Source organism: Danio aesculapii, chromosome 7 (assembly GCF_903798145.1).
Source record: "Danio aesculapii chromosome 7, fDanAes4.1, whole genome shotgun sequence".
Classification (NCBI taxonomy): Eukaryota; Metazoa; Chordata; class Actinopteri; order Cypriniformes; family Danionidae; genus Danio; species Danio aesculapii.
This window is the reverse complement of record NC_079441.1, coordinates 40,755,868-40,776,108: the sequence shown is the minus strand read 5'-3', so window position 1 is coordinate 40,776,108 and position 20,241 is coordinate 40,755,868. Positions and strand designations below refer to the sequence as shown.

General features: G+C 37.0%; 1 protein-coding gene across 1 annotated transcript in view; it reads left to right on the top strand.

Moving 5' to 3' along the window:
* Positions 1-11,695, top strand: part of LOC130232205 (neuropilin and tolloid-like protein 2) — a 31,508-nt gene extending 19,813 nt beyond the window's left edge. The window contains exons 8-9 of the mRNA XM_056461972.1: positions 4,284-4,397; positions 7,593-11,695. Of these exons, the coding sequence (XP_056317947.1) occupies positions 4,284-4,397; positions 7,593-8,290 (812 nt within the window). The 3' untranslated portion in view covers positions 8,291-11,695. The remainder of the gene's footprint in view (positions 1-4,283; positions 4,398-7,592) is intronic.
* Positions 11,696-20,241: the final 8,546 nt, after the last annotated feature.

Genomic DNA, 20,241 nt, shown 5'->3' with positions numbered 1-20,241 from the left:
AAAGTTTCATTTTAGACTTTTATGGCAGTAGAAAGTTCGAGTGTGACCTTTGGAAAAGTCTGTGCCACGACAGCTTACCAAAAAAAAAAAGCTAAAGCCAGCAGGCTGGGTAGAAACATCATTTATATTTCATTTTGTAATGTGCTTTAGGCAGAGTCTGCCTTTCAAGGATTGCAAGCCTTCTCTAGCCGCAGTATGAAAACAGCATGAAAACAAAGCAAGCAGAACACTTCCCCAGATTAAACTGTGCCAAATTTCATTAGGAACACATGCTATTAACATAACGTGATGTACATCTCTGTTTAACTGTTATGTGTGCTTGGATGAAATATTGTCAATGGTCATAATCTTGAACGTCTATCCAGGCACATTCACCTTTTAATCTAATATAAATTTGTAATGCAAAAATGGAAATCGGCTCCTTTCAAGCATGCATGTTTATTACTAACGTTTCTGGAAATGTCAGAATAAAGATGTCGAGTAATAGACTGAAATACGCTATGATCCATTGGAACTGACTCAAACAACCTGGCATTTATTTAAAAATTAGCCATTTAAAAAGTGTGAAGTTAATTAAAGTAATCTCTGTAGAAAGCAGCGATATCAAAAAGCCAATTACTCCCCCAACCTTTGCATAGGAAATCAAATAACAGGGCTATAGTGTACATTTCTCATGCTAATGGGTCAGTCATGATGGAAAATTGGAAGGTATCTAGAGCTGCAGAAAAGAAAGAACACACTAAATGAATCTTTTCTTCATGACTTAGATGTTGCCTATGAACAATTAATAAAATTAAGTTCGCTTTTGCTTTTAAGAACAGTTGCTTATTAAAAGTTGTATGCAAATTATGAAAACTGACCAAGGAACAAATCAATGTTTTTGCACTAGTCTGTAGTACTTTAATAAATGCCAGACAAATTAATTGCTGCATTCAATGTCAATTCCATCTGAATATTAATCTTGCGCAGTGTAAAAGCAATGGCAAATGAAAATAAATTACTTCATAGTGTTTGTAGAAATGCTGAAAACCCTTGCAGCACTGTGAATAGATTGACAGAGCCAAGTTGTGTTTGGATTAGTTGGTACATTTAATGCCTTCACTAGCATCTTGGCAATAAGCAACAATTTCATTTTTTTATCCACTGTGGTTTACAAATTATTATATAAGCCCTCAGCGAGCTCTTTGTAGATTTATCTTTTTACCAGCAGAGTTCTTGCCAATACAAAATGGTTTTGCTAAACAATAATATATGATCTGGTGGGTGAACGGGTCCTTAAAGTGACCGCAGTCAAATATAGCTGATGCTGTCTATCACAGTTTAAGATATAGTTTACCTAAAATTGAAAATGTACCCACCATTAAGTGGCTCCAGACTTCATGAGTTTATTTTTTCTTTCAAACTAAAATTTAGAAACTGATAGCCGTTGACATATATTTTTCTCAGCGTAAATTTCAAACTACAGCTGAACAAATCGTTATAGAATAGGTACGTGACATTCTAAGTTGATCTCTATCTTTTGCACTTTGTAGTGCTGTAGTTATACCGTAGTAATCTGGTAGTGATTGCGTTGCTTTGGTTTTTTCAGGGTTAATTATTCTGATCTGCTGATTGCAACAGAGAAATGCTAAGAAATCTCTGTAGACTGATGGCATTTCATGCTGTTCAGCCTTATAATCTTAAAATGTCAGCAAGATGACCTGTTTTGTCAGCACTTTAGACATTACACAAGAGCAGGGGTGCCCAAACTTTTTCTTATGAAGGGCCAATAACCAAACTTGATTAAGGGTGGTGGACCGAAGCTAAATATACCAAACTGTATATTATACTGTTAATTAAGTTGCCATGGTAACTTACTAATTTTATAATATAAAAATATGTATAGAAAAAAATATTTAATCGTATGAATAATTATATATATATTACATTTTATAATGTGTTTCTTACAATAAAACCATAGACAATTTCATAACACAATAAAGTTCAATTTATATATATATATGTGTGTGTGTGTGTGTGTGTGTGTGCGTGCGTGCGTGCGTGCGTGCGTGCGTGCGTGCGTGCGTCCGTGCGTGCGTGTGTGTGTGTCAGAAAGCCATGTGTGTTTAGGCTATCCTGTCACAAAATGCTGCGAAAATTCTACACAATGGTAATACTTTGATTAAGGTGTTTACATGTTTACACTCGGAGAGCAGCATTTACAGCAGATCTTTCAGTCCATAATATTGTAGTGATATTAATGTACTGTAAACTGAGTAACTAAATCATTTTGACTAAAGTATGTCTTTAAAAACAGAAAGAGTACTGCTGATGATACGAATTAACTTTGCCTTTAAATAAATATAAACAAAGACCACTGATCGCTCACTTACCAAAACTAGACAGGACAATCAACACTAACTGGAGTCGTGTCTTTATTAAAAGGAGACGAGCGGCAAATCTGGATTTTACCATTTCCAGATGCGAAAAGCTCTAAGGTAAAAATATTCCTTACAAACGTATTTCTGTGGAGTGTTGCGTGCACTGTAGTCCACACGTGAGTCCAGCTGTGCTCTCATAGCAGGGAAATGAAAACAAAACCTTTGTTGCAGCACATTTAAAAACGCAACACTGACGACCCATGTCTCCAAATAATTCCTCTTTTTCTTCCACTTGTTTGGGCAACACAACTTGGCGTCTCTCTGCCGTCTGAACACTGTAACAGGTAAAAAAAAGTCTTCGAAGCTTACATGCATATTCATAAAGTTGCACCTCATACACAATAGAGCACGCTGATTGGTTTTAACCAAGTCTTTCTCGTGAATTAATGCTGCACACTCAGTCACGATTTACTCACAGGTACAGACGTCCAGTCTCCACGCTGGAATACACGCAAGGATCTAATCGCCGTGATGCAGCTTCAAAAATTCGTTTCAAACCAGAAGAACAAATTTGCTCGAAGTAACGCAAAAACAACCAATTTTCACTTTTTTTGTGAAATATATGTGTCCTAATAGTGTTTTTAGCAGCATGGGACACATATATGACTGTCAACAGCTCAAATAATGTCTTTGGTGTTTCGTGACCCTTTAACAAAAATACTATATTTTATAAAGGTGGAGTGAGAGGGTGAGTAAATGATTACAGAATTGTCTTTTTTTGAGTGAACTATCCCTTTAAATAATAAAAGACAGACATAACTCTTAGACCTACTTCATTCATTCATTTTCTTTTTGGCGTAGTCCCTTTATTAATCTGGGAATGAACAGCAGAATGAACCGCCAACTTATCCAGCATATAATTTACACAGCCGATGCTCTTCCAACTGCCACCCATTACTGGGAAACATCCACACACACCCATTCACACTCATACACTACGGACAAATTAGCCTTCACCTATACCACATGTCTTTGGACTGTGGGGGAAACCGGAGCACTCAGAGAAAATCCACGCGAACACAGGGAGAACATGCAAACTCCACACAGAAACACCAACTGACCCAGCCGAGGCTTGAATCAACGACCTTCTTGCTATGAGGCGATCGTGCTACCCACTGCACTACCGTGACACCTCTTAGACCTACTTGAAGTACCATAACACCTAACTGAGGCACTGTTTTTTCATTTGTGGATCTATTTAAATGTATTTGTTTGTGTCGTCGTGTGAACATTTACCAGAGGATGTGGTGTGACTTTGTCAGCACCACTGCTGGAAGGCAAGAAATAATTTTGGAAATGAGCACAGTATATTAGGAGAATGCAGCTCTTGCCAGAAAATGCAAGTTACAACCTCTTCAACCCTCTGTCAGAAGCACTTAGTCACATAAACTAGACAAGATTTTCCCCTCATGCTCTAGCACCGCAGTTGTGTAAGGACTCTAATGTGGTGGTTGGGTTTTGGTGTAAAATGGAGAGCAAAGAATGACGCTGTTCAACTAGAAGAGGAGATGTGATGACTGTTCAGGTTTACTGAAGGATTCATCCTCCTCAGAGATCAGCACACACCTTCAGATACAGGCTTATCCCCTTTCCTTCCCTCTCCATTCTCCGTTACCATACACTCTGACTAGCATGCTAAACGTTTGTTCAGTCAGGAGCTTCATGGAAACTGGGGCAGATGGGTTTTGTGATGGCTGTTAGATTTGATTTATTGTGTTGAGCTCAACACCGGCTACACAGCCTGTGGCACAGGCATGAGGCATACAGATCTGCAGACGAATGCTGACGTCCTGCTATGAGAAGAAAGACCTGCCGTTGCCTTGTTTGTAAGAGGTTTAATCTTTTCTCCTTTCTGTTTTTCAGCTCCTTGCTCCAGCAGCACCTTTTTCTGTCACAGCAACATGTGCATCAACAACTCACTGGTCTGCAACGGCGTTCAGAACTGCGTTTACCCCTGGGATGAGAACCACTGTAAGGGTGAGTTACTGCATCAACAGCGGCTTCTGTTTTCTCAGGCACCTGAGACCTGACTCCAGATAAAAATGCTGCTGTCTGTAAACATTATTCAGATATCTTATGTTGTGTCTGTCATGCTATATTTCACACATATAAATCATTTGGAATCAGTGAGATTTGATTTTATTATAGTATTTTGAAAAAGGTTTTACTAATATTAATTACTATTGTTTAGAGCCGTTTTCTAATTTTAAAATGTCACGTGATGGCAAAGCTGAATTGTCATCACTCCAATTTTCAGTATCACATTATGTATATCATTATCATATCATCAATCTTGAAAACAGTGCTGAGTAATATTTTTGTAAATTTGGATTAATGGCTTCCTGCTAAATAAAGGTATTAAGTTAACTTTTTGGCCATTTAAGATATAGAAGACCCTTTTTCAGAGGAAAATTAAAGACATTTAAACTAATCTGTGGTCCTTAATGGTTCATAAAGAGCAAATCAACAGCTTTGAGCACTCAAAAAAACACATACAGGCAAAACAAAATTCATATCCATGGATCCTGACAATACTTTGAGGTCTTACAATGTAAAATGATCCATCTGTGCAAAAACTGAACATTATTTATAACATTATTACCATAAATCCACATCCTCAGTAACTTGTCCAGAGTGTTCACAAGAGTCAAACCAGATTAAGAAAGTAATCATAATATATTTACCCAGACTGTGAACCATGTAACATGGACAGCACAGACTGATTGTTATATAAGACACTGAGTACGTTTACATGGACACCAATAATCTGATTTTAATGCAATTAAGACAATACTCTGTCAATACATGTAAACAACGATTTTTAATTAATTTAATCTGATTCAGGTCATAATCGAACTAAAGAGAAATCAAATTAATACATGCGGAGTCTGCAGATTTTAGTCGCATTTTAAGTGCAGTACAGACATGTAAACACCGTAATCTAACTATTACGTCATGTTTTTCATATACGTGCGGTTGTTTGACACTATTCTCTGCACCTATCGAGTCAGTAGGACCACAGACACATACACAGCGAAATACAGAGTTTTTTTTGTCCCATTCTGTGTGTGATATCAAATTCCATTAAAACAACACTCTTCCACCAGTTCTTAATTCATACTCGCATCCAATATCTCGTTTGTCACGGGGGGCATGCATGAAATGTTCCTAAATTAAAGTGAAAGTGCCAAAACGCAGTTTAAGTCGACAAATTAAAAATGAAACACCCTAAATTACATGAAACTCTGGAGGAAACAATGGATAGCGTGGTGATACAACAACATTAATCAATCTATGTGCATGGAAAACATGATCATGACAGGAACATTCAAAAAGCAACTCATGTAAACACGTTAATAATGTTATTGTCTTAATCAGATTAAGGCAAATCATTCAATTACTGATGTTCATGTAAACATGTAAACTTACCTACTGATGTGTCATCAAGAGTCACACGTATGAGTATATATTTATCTGTATATGGTTTATTGACTCTCAGAGTGCAGGTAACATTTCATTAAACACCAAGTATTGTTCCACAGTTTTTAGCTAAAACAAATTCTGTCAAAGAAAAAAAGCACATGAATATTGGATAGCCTGAGAAAAGTTCATTAAAAACTAGGGATGCACCGATATGGATTTTTTGGCAGATAACTGATAACTCTTAAGATTTGGAGGCCGACAGCTGATATACTATAGCCGATAAATATAAATATTTCAAAATGTTATATTTTATACAGTGAACAACTGATTTTATTTAAAAAACTTCATAAAAGTTTGAACTGATCTTAGAATAGCCTGCTCGAAGCAAAATAAACTATAATTTCAAAATTATATAGACCTTTATTCATGATTTGACATAAATTAGCATGCCAAAAATAAATGATTTCCTTTTCTTCACTTAGCAAATTAACATGTAACTTGACTGTTATATGAAAATAATTGGTTAAATAACAAAATGGGACTTAATTAATAAACGAGTTAAATATATTTTAAGGAAAATTAAAATGAAAGAACTAATAAGTGAAACCAGCTCAAATGTTCTTGAATAAAATGTTTTACAATAATGTACATATGTACAAATTTGTAATGTCCGAAAAGGCGTTTTGAGAGGTGTTTTGACAGTTCAGAACCACTTAACAAGCAAAAAGCTTATTACTGATAGTATTACTTTAGAAAATGTGGCATAAATTCGTCCCATTTGGTGTTTTAGATTCTTATGAACACATGTAGGTGCTGCTTGTCAATCAGACAACACTTCTATCTTTGTTCTTGCTATTAGTTGCTGGAAAAATGATCGATAAAAGGTTTATGATAAACCACTGTGAGTTTGAAAGTTTCAGCAGGAGCTGTGTGATGCGCATGCACATGAACCGGAGTCAGATTTGTCCTCAGCACAGTGCATAATAAAAAGACAGAATGTGGCTGACAGTTGAAAACACCTACAGTATGCTGGATTCAGTGACTGGCGCACGTCTCCCCTACTGCTGTTATTGAGCAATGCGGTAATAACAAATAATCATAGTAGATTACAAACAACTCAACAAGTTGTTTGGCACGTGTGCATCGCTGCTATTATGTTTACACATGTAATTTTTTACTGCGCCGATTTAAGCCAAAATACACAATGACACTCTATCAAACATATTCGCAGTGATATGAATATGGCTACTTACTGAGTTATTAACACACAGCAGTACCACACAAAGACAGGACAGACTTTGAAGGAGTAAACAATGAAAGGAAAGCTCCTTCATAACGCAGTGGACAAGTCTGAACAAGTTCCACCCATGCATGAGCGAGGCATGCAGTTCTGTACAATTATGTAACCTATCGGCTTTAAGATATCGGCCTATTTTAATATTGGATCAATAACGAGAACATTAAAAACAAAAAAAAAATGTTTTATTTATCTTTAAGAGGAAAAAAATTCTTACTGATCCCAAACTTTTAAACAATAGTGCTATAGTTAATTCAGAGACCACAGATGTATAATGAAATGCAAATTATTATTTCTCTGTCTAGAAAAACATTTCTGAATTAGTCAACATCTGCTTCTTCTGTTGTGTCATTTAAACAGATTTTGACTTGACTATTCAAAGTGCATTTTAAAAGCTCTCTGATTATGATTTCAAATGTCTTGACTGAAATCTGTCTGCATCTCCTCATTAGAGAAAAAATCCAAGGGACTGTTTCACCAGATAACGAAGACACACGGCACAGTTATCGGCATCTCTGCTGGTGTGGTTCTAGTCTTGCTTATCATCTCCATCCTGGTGCAAATGAAGCAACCTCGTAAGAAAGTAGTGGCTCGTCGACCAGCGGTCTTCAACAAAGGTGGCTTCCAAGAGGTGTTTGATCCTCCAAACTACGAGCTGTTCTCTCTTCGCGACAAGGAGCTGTCGTCAGACCTGGCAGAGCTGTCAGATGAGCTGGATGGGTACCATAAGCTGCGGCGCTCCTCCACCATGTCCCGATGCATCCACGAGCACCACTGTGGGACCCAACCTCCCTCGGGCGGCAGCGTAAAGCAGAGCCGCACCACCCTCAGCTCCATGGAGCTTTCCTACCACAACGATTTCTCCAAGCCTCCGCCCATGAAGACCTTCAACAGCAGCAACACTGGCACCTACAAGAAGAGCTGCTACGGCTACAAACAGACTCACGACTGTGCCGAGCAGGTGATCGAGGACCGGGTGATGGAGGAAATGCCTTGTGAAATTTACGTGAGGGGCGGCAGCGTGGCGGGGGCTGCTGGCAGCATCGGAAGCGGTTGCGGGAGCATCACCATCCGTAATCATGGCAATGCTCGTAGTAACAACACCACCGTGGTGGATCCAGGACAGCGCTCCATATCAATGGACTTCTGAGATGAACCAGAGCTGGACCAGCACTGACTGGATGATTCTGCATTGTTGTTTTTAATGCACCCGTCTCTGGTGCTATATAGATAAAAAGGCTGTACACTGAGCGAATGAACGGACTGTATAAGGAGAAGCAGGTGAAATGATACACAGCTGGCTATTTTAATCTCTGTAAATTTCAATTGAAAGATAAACAGTATGTAGGTTTTGTGTTGTTGCTTGGCATTAACTCACTTTTTGCTTTGATTCTGCGGATAACTGGAATTACGCTTAATGAAGATGACAGCCGTTATGGTGAACTCAAGTCGTTTAGTGATCGAAACAATCCCCAGACTCATTCTCACTAAAGACGATAACAAGAAATCATGATAATGTTTAAATATTCATGACAAAAAATTTAAATCCACACCAAAGCTGCTATAACAACACATAGATAAGGTTTTCAGAATGATAAATGTGCTTGTTAAATGCGCAAACATTTGAGGGTATTTTATCAGGTGAGAACTGCTGAAGAGCTGAGAAAATGTGTAAAGGTGGAGATCTGCACATGAAGATCTGCTGCAGTGGGATGCGTTTCAAATGCCTGTATTAAACTGTAGTGGGCAACAATGCAACTATAAAGAAAAAAACAGGTTTACCCAAGCATTCACTTATAATGTACAATAGACCAGTGTTTCTCAACCACGTTTCTGAAGAACCACTAGCTCTGCACATTTCCATGTCTCCTTAAATGAACAGCTCATTAGTAGACACTGAAAGACCTGTAATGGATGTGACAGACAAAGGAGACATCCAAAACATGCAGTGTTGGTGGTCCTCCAGGAGCGTAGTTGAGAAACACTGCAATAGAATATATGAGAAATTGTTCAATCAGTCAATCAACTTTATTTACAGTTAAAGTCAGAATTATTAGCCCCCCTGAATTATTAGCCCCCCTGTTTATTTTTTCCACAATTTCTGCTTAACAGAGAGAAGATTTTTTCAACACATTTCTAAACATAATAGTTTTAATAACTCATTTCCAATAACTGATTTATTTTATCTTTGCCATGATGACAGGAAATAATATTTTACTAGATATTTTTAAGACAGCTTAAAGCTATATATTTTTTTCCGACAGTCTACAGAACAAACCATTGTTATACAATAACTTGCCTAATTACACTAACCTGCCTAGTTAACCTAATTAACCTAGTTAAGCCTTTAAATGTCACTTTAAGGGGCTTATAATATTGACCTTAAAATGGCTTTAAAAAAAATTAAAACTGCTTTTATTCTAGCCAAAATAAAACAAATAAGACTTTCTCCAGAAGAAAAAATATTATCAGACATACTGTGAAAATTTCCGTGCTCTGTTAAACATCATTTGGGAAACATTTAAAAAAGAAAAGATTTCTAAGGGGGGCTAATAATTTAGATTTAACGATATATAGCACCTTATTACAACCAGTAGGCTTCCCAAAGTTCTTTACACTATTAAAAATAAAATTAAACATTAAAACACATAAGATCGTGAGAACACAAGTGTCAATAAAACAGCATTTTGTACTACCGAATATCAAAAGCAAGTCTAAAAACAAGTAAAATATGGATGTAACATGGACCGAAGACATTTAAACAAACCAAAAATGACAACAGATGTGAATATAATCAGGACAGAATGCTCAAGCACACCTGATTTTTTCCCTCATAATCATTGTTGCCACAGTTTAATGAAAATGCACATTTGTGCGCATTTCTAAGAATTATGGTGCTGTTACTTGTGTACACAGTGCACGTGTGTACATGGGTGCATTAAATCTCTAACAAATTTCTCAGTCACGGTTACATGTATAAACATACAAAAAATGCGTGTTCAGGCGAGTACACACTATTGTTTTGGATATATATCTTTTTCTTTGTATATTGTTTTGAATATGTAGGTGCAGTCTTAATAGTGTGAATGCTAAGCAAATCAGGACTAAAGCTGCCTTTCCACTGTATACAACTTACGACAAGCGACAGACCGGAAGTCATTTGTTTCCAATGGAGAGGGGTCCGGGAGCTGCGTAGAGTTCCGATCATCTTCGTATGTGGAAAATTCGGATCTGATTTGAGCTGCGGATCCATTAAAATATTAATAACTCCTGCGACTAGACCGTATGCGACCGGCTGACCGGATGTGATGTATTCCAGTGTTGTCCAAGCAGGTCCGTGTGCGCTAGATGAGAAATAAGAGTTTTTTCCCATTATTTTTTGAATCAGAAGTCTATATTAAAAAAAAACATTTCTATTCATAAACGAGTAATAAAAATAATATTTTTTATGTCGTTTCCACATTCCCTTCAAAAGATCTATAAGTTTCTAGTATTCATTTAACCATGGTGAACGAAAGGAGAATAAAGGCTCTTTTTGCACTTTATTTCAGACACCTTGAGAATCAGCTTCTCTCCCATGGTGCACGACAAGACTGAAAATTTTGTGCGACTGCCACAAGGGGGCGTATTCCGACAGTCGTGTCCAAATGTCATGTGCAGCGGAAAGGCGGCTTAAACATATCATCTTTCTTGATGGTTTATAAACTGCAAACAAACCAAGTGACCCAAACTACAAGCAGCGTTCAACTGAACCACGTCAACCGAGCAGTCGCACCAGAATTAGTTTTAACCAATCCAAAACTGCCAAGTGTAAACACATCCAAAAGTGCTCAAACAGACAAGAAAATGCAGTTTACATCTATAATAAACAGAAGAATGTCATGCTCTGGGGTGGAAACTGATATATTTCATTACAGTTGCTTTACACCGTGCCCGAAACAGACACAAAAACGGCTTGTGAGGTGACAATCACAGCTAATCAGAACATATTTGATGTTTAATATGCAGCAGTGCAGACCAACGGGAGCTACGCAACAGTGGAAAAGGCAACTAACAAAATGTCTGGTCGCTGGTTACAGCAGCTCAGCACAACAAATGAAGTTTACATTAAAACAAAGGATTTGCTTTTGGACACAGTCTTAAGAGGAATGTGCTTTTAAACCAATATGACCGCAGCACACGTTGACCTGATTTTGACATTTTTAGCTTTTGTTTTATCCTAATTCCCTGTGCGCATTTATTATTGTGTCTAAAGGGTCATTAAAGACCACCGCACATACATTCCTTATACTATATCCTACATTTTTGGAGGTGCAGTCGATCCATCGCAAGCTTCCGAACTAAGTGTGGAAACCTGTAAATGACGCTTACACCTTTTGTATAGAAATGATCCTTTTTGTTGTTAAATAGGTAAAAATGAGCAGGAATATATTTTCTAACCAATATATGTTGTATATCAAATAATGCGCTTCCATTTTAGTCATAACATGAATAATTGTAAAGATGCTGATGTGAGAGATGTCCAATTACATTTTAATAAAATGACGCCACCTAATTGATTTGACTCATCTGACTGATTGAATGATGAAAACATCACAGATGCATGCATATATCATCATATTTCTCTGCATTTTACTCTACTTCAGTCAGGCTCGTAATAATATTTTATTATTGTCATTACTGGACACGTGTACTAAGCTAAGAACACACCTCGCTTTCATCTTCACGGTCATTTGGTTTCATGTTGACTGATTTTGCTTTGGTCCTCCTCCTCTCGCAGTGTCCATCTCACTGATCTGTCATGTTGAATTAGACTGCAGGAGCACTCAAGGCCTCGTACGTCTTGAAAAGGACAGACACAGTGTAGGTCACAGCCTCTATTAGACCCCGGAGCCCCAGACACCCTCCGTGGTTAAAGTCAATATGAATTATTTAAAAATGCAGAGGATTCCTATTTATGTTTTTAATGCAACTTGCTGGGTTTGTGATTAGGTTGGAGCTTCTGTTTCTAATGAAAATGAAATTTGGCATATAAAATGGACCCACTCTATGAGCTGTAGGAATGTATTAGCCCACAAGCTTTTAATGATTTTTGATCATTAATTTACAATGAAATTTCCCATAATCCTGAAGAGTTTTTTTTACTGTGCCAAATCACTCTCAAACAGCTCACATTTACACATTCTGTAGTCATGAGATTACTAGAAATCCAACCCATAACCTTTACATTGTTATTACTTACATATTTGACAGTAACCTAAAGGAATAGCTCACCCAAACCTGAAAACTCATCATTTACTCATCCTTTAGAACACTATATATAATCAAGAGAAGCAAAAAAATTGAAAAATTTTGTTAAAAATTTGTAGGTTGTAATTTTTTTTATATTCTGCGTGAATTTAATTGTATTATCATACAATTTCTAAATAGGTTTGGTGACTAAAATATTATTTTAATGAATATATCTGTTTATTAATCTGTTTTGTTCAAATACACCAAAATACATGTTTTATATTTACTGAGAAATGGTGAAAAATACTCAATTTCAAAATGTGGTGTACTCAGTTATGCTGAGCACTAGATATATATATATATATATATATATATATATATATATATATATATATATATATATATATATATATATATATATATATATATATATATTAATTTTCTTTTCGGCTTATTCCCTTTATTAATCCGGGATCGACACAGCGGAATGAACTGCCAACTTATCCATCACGTTTTTACGTGGTGGATGCCCTTCCAGCCGCAACCCATCACTGGAAAACATCCATTCACACACATACACTATGGACAATTTAGCTTACCCAATTTACCTGTACCACATGTCTTTGGACTTGTGGGGGTAACCAGAGCACCCAGAGGAAACAGGGAGAACATGCAAACTCCACACAGAAACGCCAACTGACCCAGCCGAGTCTTAAACCATTAAACCAGCAACCTTTTTGTTGTGAGGCGACAGCACTACCTACTGCGCCACTGCATCGCCATATATATATATATACTATATATATATATACAAATTTTCCTTTTGGCTTAGTCCCTTGATTAATCTGGGGTCGCCACAGCGTCTTTTGACTTGTGGGGAAAACAGGAGCTTCCGGAGGAAACTCACACGAACGTGGGGAGAACATGCAAACTCCACACAGAAATGCCAACTGGACCAGGGATGTTTTTGCTGTGAGGCGATTGTGCTACCCATATATATATATATATATATATATATATATATATATATATATATATATATATATATATATATATATATATATATAGTTGAAGTCAGAATTATTAGCCCCCCTTTTAATTTTTTTCTTTTTTAAATATTTCCCACATGATGTTTAACAGAGCAAGGAAATTTTCACAGTATGTCTGATAATATTTTTTCTTCTGGAGAAAGTCTTATTTGTTTTGTTTTGGCTAAAATAAAAGCAGTTCTTAATTTTTTAAAAACCATTTTAATGTCAATATTATGAGCCCCTTTAAGCTATATTTGTTTTCAATAGTCTACAGAACAAACCATTGTTATACAATAACTTGCCTAATTACCCTAACCTGCCTAGTTAATCTAATTAACCTAGTTAAGCCTTTAAATGTCACTTTAAGCTGTATAGAAGTGTCTAGAAAAATATCTAGTCAAATATTATTTACTGTCATCATGGCAACGATAAAATAAATCAGTTATTAGAAATGAGTTATTAAAATTATTATGTTTAGAAATGTGTTGAAAAAATCTTCTCTCTGTTATAAAGAAATATTCACACTTATAACTGTGGTTTCCGTAGTTTTTTTAATGGGAGCCAATGGTTGCATGTTCTCTTCAAAATGTCTTATTTTGTGTTCAGTAGAATAAATTAACTCATAAAGGTTTGGAATCCCTCGATGGTGAGTACATTTTTGTGAGATGACTTCAAAAGAATTTATTCTTTAGAACTGAATCATGCAGTGCTTGTGTAACAGGGTTATATTGTGTCTCTCCACTTGCACACATTGAAATACTATTGGGAAGGAAGGGGTTGACATTAGTTTATTGTTTTACATGTAATTTTGATGTGTATGAAGAAGTCAGTGCACGAGGGCTGGATGAATGTCTCTGTGCTCATTTTTGTTTTGACTGCTTTTCACAGACAGTAAATCACTGAAAGATATATAAATGTCGATATTTATTTGCACAATGCAGAAGAGACGCAAAAGACTAGTTACATTGGTGCCGTGACCTGGATGGTAGTGAGGTTTAGAAGGGTGTGTGTAACAGAGGCCAGCTAGTCAAGTGCTGTGCAATTAAACCTTACTCCTCTGATCTCTAAAGGTGCTCTTGTGACCGACGCTAGAGGCCATGGTCTTTAGCCTCCTTGGTAGTGCAACCGACTCCCGGGCGGAGAGTCGCCAGTTTGATCCCAGTTCGGAACTGGTTGGGTCGTGTAGGGCTGACGGGGTTACACTTGTACACACAGTATACAGTTCACTAAATGGATATTTCTATCTAAAATATAGTTTAAAAAATGTATTAAAAATATTAATAAAATTAAGCTAAGTAACAAGACCTAAGGCATATTATTCATAAATATGCACAGGCCAATTTCCTTTGAATAAAAAACTGATTTTGTTGACTAACACTACCACAGAAACTACACCAATACAAACACACACGCGCATGTACATTCATTTCAGTTACAGAAAGGAATAAAGGCAAGGAAGATTTTAGGAGAGAGTAAAACAACAAGTTTGTGAATCCTAAGCAAGTGGACCAACAATAATTAGTTTAACCCTTACTGTTTCTTCGAGAGGATTAACTAACATGAATCGCATTATTTGCACCAGTTCAGTAATCTGGAGGCAAGGCGTTTCTTGCATCCCTTCTGTGGTGTGAAGAACTTCTGTGGAGCTGATCTCACATGGGTTCGCTTGTTGTCGATCCGTCGTTGAGGATTGCTGGAGTGGACTCTGGTAGTTTGAGGCAGCAAAATGGAGCACAAAACTTAACTAGACACTCTACAGCACAGGTGTCAAAGCAAGTTTCTGAAGGGCTGCAGTCCTACGTGGTTTAGTTCCAACCCTGCTTACCTGTAGGTTTCAAACAAGCCTGAACGACTCAACTAGTTTAATCAGGTGTGTTAACTTAGGGTTGAAACTAAACTGTGCAGAGCTGCGGCCCTCCAGGAACTTGCTTTCTACAAAGAGAAAAAAAGAAGAGTAAAGGAGATGGGAGTGGCAGCTGCCTGGTCATCTCACACTCCCATCCAATTCCTAGTCTGCTGGACTTGGACCTGTAGAAGAGCTTGAGGTGTCCTGAGCTGGATCTTGCATTAATTAGGTACCTGGGTGATGGATTTTGGCCATCAGAGGATCCGACCCTCTTAGCTGTCTTGAAGCGTGGGGGTGTGTGTGACTCATTCACATGAACCTATAGAATGTTCATTCATTCATTCATTCATTCTCTTTTCAGCTTAGTCTCTTTATTAAAAATTGGGTCACCAGTGACCTTCTTGCTGTGAGGTGATTGTGCTACAGCGTAATGAACCACCAACTTATCCAGCACATGGTTTACGCAGTGGATGCCCTTCCAGCTGCAACCCATCACTGGGAAACACTCATACACTCTCATACACTACAGACAATTTTAGCCTACCCAATTCACCTCAACCAAATGTCTTTGAACTTCTGGGGGAAACCGGAGCTCCCGGAGAAAACCCATACGAACGCAGGAAGAACATGCAAACTCCACACAGAAATGCCAACTGACCCAGCCGAGGCTCAAACCAGTGACCTTCTTGCTGTGAGGCGACAGCACTACCTACTGCGCCACTGTGTCTCCCTTTTGGGTGAAATATCCCTTATAAATATATTTAGACAGTACAAGCAAATGCTGATATGAAGTGTTTATTGTGCAATTCAACTCTTATTTTTGAAAGCCTCATGTCACATTTCATTCTCACCTTTATTTAGATTTTGTTCTCCATAATTCTCTGGTCTATTTATTAATTGAAACTTCTGCAAAGCTTGTCAATTTAGCAACAGAAACTGAGGGTCAAATCCCTGATATGGCTCATCACACCTTAACCCTCACCCTAACCCAGAAGTTTAATGGTTTTCACAATAAATAAAATCAGACACTTTCAAGGCCATTAGGATTATGTTGTTTTAACTCATTGTTCAACATCTATAATCATGTTCTTTTTTGTTTTTAATTAACTGTTTTTGTAGTTATCAATGTGGATAAACATGCTAAATGGAAATTAACCATGGTTTTGGTAAATCAACATTAGTAGAACCATAGCTTCTTTCTTTCTTTCTGTTTGTAAAACTGGTTAACTGATAAAAACATGGTTATGACACTTTTACTATGATAACATCATGAAATGGAACCAATGGAAGACAAAATTTATATAAATATGGGTGCAACAATTAATAATACAACTGCAAAATTTCATTAAGGACAAGACTATAATGTTAAATTAAATGAAAAAAGTACTGCAGTTGCTCTCTTAGGTGGGGGAACTGTAAGTGTTTTGGGGCCAATTATATTACTAAAAACGTGTCATATTAAGTCACTGTATCGTAAATGAACTGTTTAATGCACTCTCAGAAAAAAAGGTACACGGTGGTACAAATAATGTTGCTTAAGGAACAGTTGTACCTTTGTAAAAGTTGTACCTTACAGAAAAGACCTCTTATGATACAGTTCTGTACCTTTTATAGTACAACTGGAATGAAGGTACACAATTGTTCTCATAAAAAAGGTACATAAGTGTTGGACAACTCATTCTTTTTTACAATATCTGTAAAAATAAATATTACTGGAAAGGCAAAGAGATTTTATGAATAATTTCCATATTAAAACATGAATCATCATTTAAAAGCACGTTTAAAGAAACTCATAAACATTAATTATTAAGTTTTATAATACAAAACAACTGGTAAAACATAAAACTGCAGGTATTGTAAACTAAACATTTAAGGCATTTTTAATAAACATTTGGTAAGCATTTTCTGATAAATACAGTTTCATTATTGATATCCGTAGCTTTTAGCATTTGCTTTCCACTACGCACGTGAGCTGGCAAATGTCCTGCATATGCAAAGTGTTCATGGCATGCAGACGTTTTAGCATTGTAAAACTAATCAAACATTGTGCATATCTCGTTACAATACTTTTGCATAATTCTATTTCCAAAATTAAGTAAATTTAATTACATTTAAGTGATTACAAAGGCATTGTGTGAAAATTGGACAAAAATGATTTATATTGTAAATGGGAGAACGTATTTCTATAAAGTTTTTGTGAAAAGCCTTGTGAAATGAAATAGATATTTAAAGGTACATTTTGGTTTCCCATAGTACAAATCATGTCCTTAAAAGTACAAACTGCAATGGTACAAATTTGTTTCTTTGTCTAAAGGTACATTTCTGCTCCATAAAATGGTGACAAGGGTCTGTACCTTCTTTGGTACAACATTGTGCCATTTTTTCTGAGAGTGTGCTGTACTATACAGTAGTTAACATGTGAAGTGGATCAAAACTTTTCGTCAAAGTTATCCTAAAACTACTGAATAATGTCCAGTTTTGTCTTGAGATTATTTTGAAAATATTTTTTTCCATTTCAACCCTGAATTTTTTGTATGCTTTAAATTATTTTAGTTGTCAGCCATGACATGGACTCAAAAAGCAAAACTGAAATTTCTAAAATTTATTTTTCTTTCTTTTTTTGCAGAAAACTAAGCAACTATTTTAAATGAGACTTAAATTAATACCACACATTAACAGAGTCACCAAAATAATTCATTCATTCATTTTCCTTCGCCTTTATTCATCCGTGGTCACCACAGCAGAATGAACTGCCAACTTATCCAGCATATGTTTTACACAGAGGATGCCTTTGCAGCTGCAACCCAGTACTGGGAAACATCCATACACACTCACTCACACTCATACATTACATGCCAATTTAGTTAATTCAATTCACCTACATCGCATGTCTTTGGACTGTGGAGGAATCCAGAGCACCCGGAGAAAACCAACAGTGACACAGGGAGAATATACAAACTCAACACAGAAATGCCAACTGACCCAGCAGGGACTCGAACCAGCGACCTTCTTGCTGTGAGGTAACAGTGCTAACCACTGAGCCACGCAATAACCCAAGTCAAGTAAAGAAATTTATAGTTAATAAAAACAAAACAAAAAATCACTGTAGCTTGTTTTTGTTTGGATTGGAATTTTAGTGTGGTACAATTGTCCCAGGTTTTTCCTAACTATCATAACTTTCAAAACCTTTTTTAATTCAGTTTTTGCTGCAGGGGAAGACAGTGACAAATAACATTTATGCCTTTATGTTGTTCACTTTTTTCTTTTTTAATGGGGGGTTTCATGAGGTTACAGAAAACTAGTAGATATTGTTTTTTTGTTAATCTGTTTTAAAATTGGTCGGGCTCCTGGATCAGCTGTAGTTTGAGAAGACTGATGTGGTCCTTTAATGCCATCGTGTGGTGGTACGATGTAAATTGTATAAGCGCTATACAAATAAAGGTGAATTAAATAGTAGTCTAATTCAAAAGCTTGTATTAAATACTGTGTCTCAAATGGGTCATTCTACAGAAACTTTTTGGTAAAAAAAAAAAAAAATCTGATCTTTTCGATCAGTTACACCACATTGATCCACTAACTTTTGACTTTATGAAAACACATAACTGACAGCTTGATGTTTTATCAAGACATCAAATCATGATGGACATCAGCAAGTGTCAGACAACCTTCAGAAATCATCACGCAGACCCAAAGTGTTTTTTTAAAAGAATTATACATTAATTTAGTTCCTTTGGAAAAGTAAATAATTATATGAACATCCCATTTGGGTCACATCACCACACAGCTGTCACAGCCCCCCAACTTTCTAAAAATTATATTTTCTTTGTTTTATCGGGAAGATTTCAACTTGTATTGCATAATAATTTAGGAGAAATTTAAATGCAAAGTACCTTAAAACAAAGCCACAGTAAATCTTTAAAGCTGTTAAAATCAAAATTAGGAAAAAGACTGTTTAGTTTAATGAGACAAAATGAAATGCGGAGAAAACACTGTAGTGTGATTTCTTGACTGTGTTTGTCTATTCTATGTTTTAATTTATTTTTTATTATTATCTTATTGGTTTGATTATTATTTGTGCTCTGTTCTGTAAATGTAGATGAAAATGGTCGAATTTTGCCTCGTTGTTTTTGTCTTATACTGCAATAAACAAATTAAAACACGTGACCAGATTTCTGACGTGGAAACGTTCAAGTTCAAAGGTCAAAATATCATAATAAAGAAAAACGGGGATAATATTTATTTATCTAGGTATATGGGCCCTCTGTTATTATACCTAATGTTTATTAAGAGATTTTCTGTTAATAACATTAAACAAAAAAACTGTAGTGTACAGACAAACAGCTCATGCTGCTCTAATTGACTTAACGCTGAAATTGTTTACATTTAAATGACCCTCGTCATTCTGTCACCACGGCAACTTGAGTTGGTTTACAAATCCACACAACTGTCTACTCTGATCATCCTGCTACACAACTCTGAACAAATCTCCTGTTGGCTGAGTTTCATCTGTTTGGGAAGTTGTTCACGATGACACTGCGACGCTCACGCAGGACCAGGACTCGCCCCGGGCACCTCAAGGACTTCTTGCTGGAGGCAAGGCCGGACCCTTCCGTGGAGGAGCGACACCTGAAGAACGCGGCTGTCCTTCCTGTCCTCCGTCCCGCAGCCTCAGTCTCCCCAGTGGGTGAGTGTCTGCAGGAGGAGCCGCTCTCCATCCACGGCCGGAGTGTGCAGGAATATCAGCACATCTACCGCAGTGTGATGGACTCCCCTGTGAAGAGACGCGCTGGCAGATACACCCTCCAGCAAGGATTAGAGGTAAAGCAGCGGCTGTGGGAGAAGCTGGACCGACCTGCGCTGCTGGAGACAGAGCAGCCTGATGGACGTGTGGTCATCACGGAGATCAGGTCCGAGTCCAGCGTCCCCCCTCAATTCAAGGTGGACATCAGCAAAGAGCCGCTGCCCAAGGAGCCCCGGAGGAAGAGGCCCAGG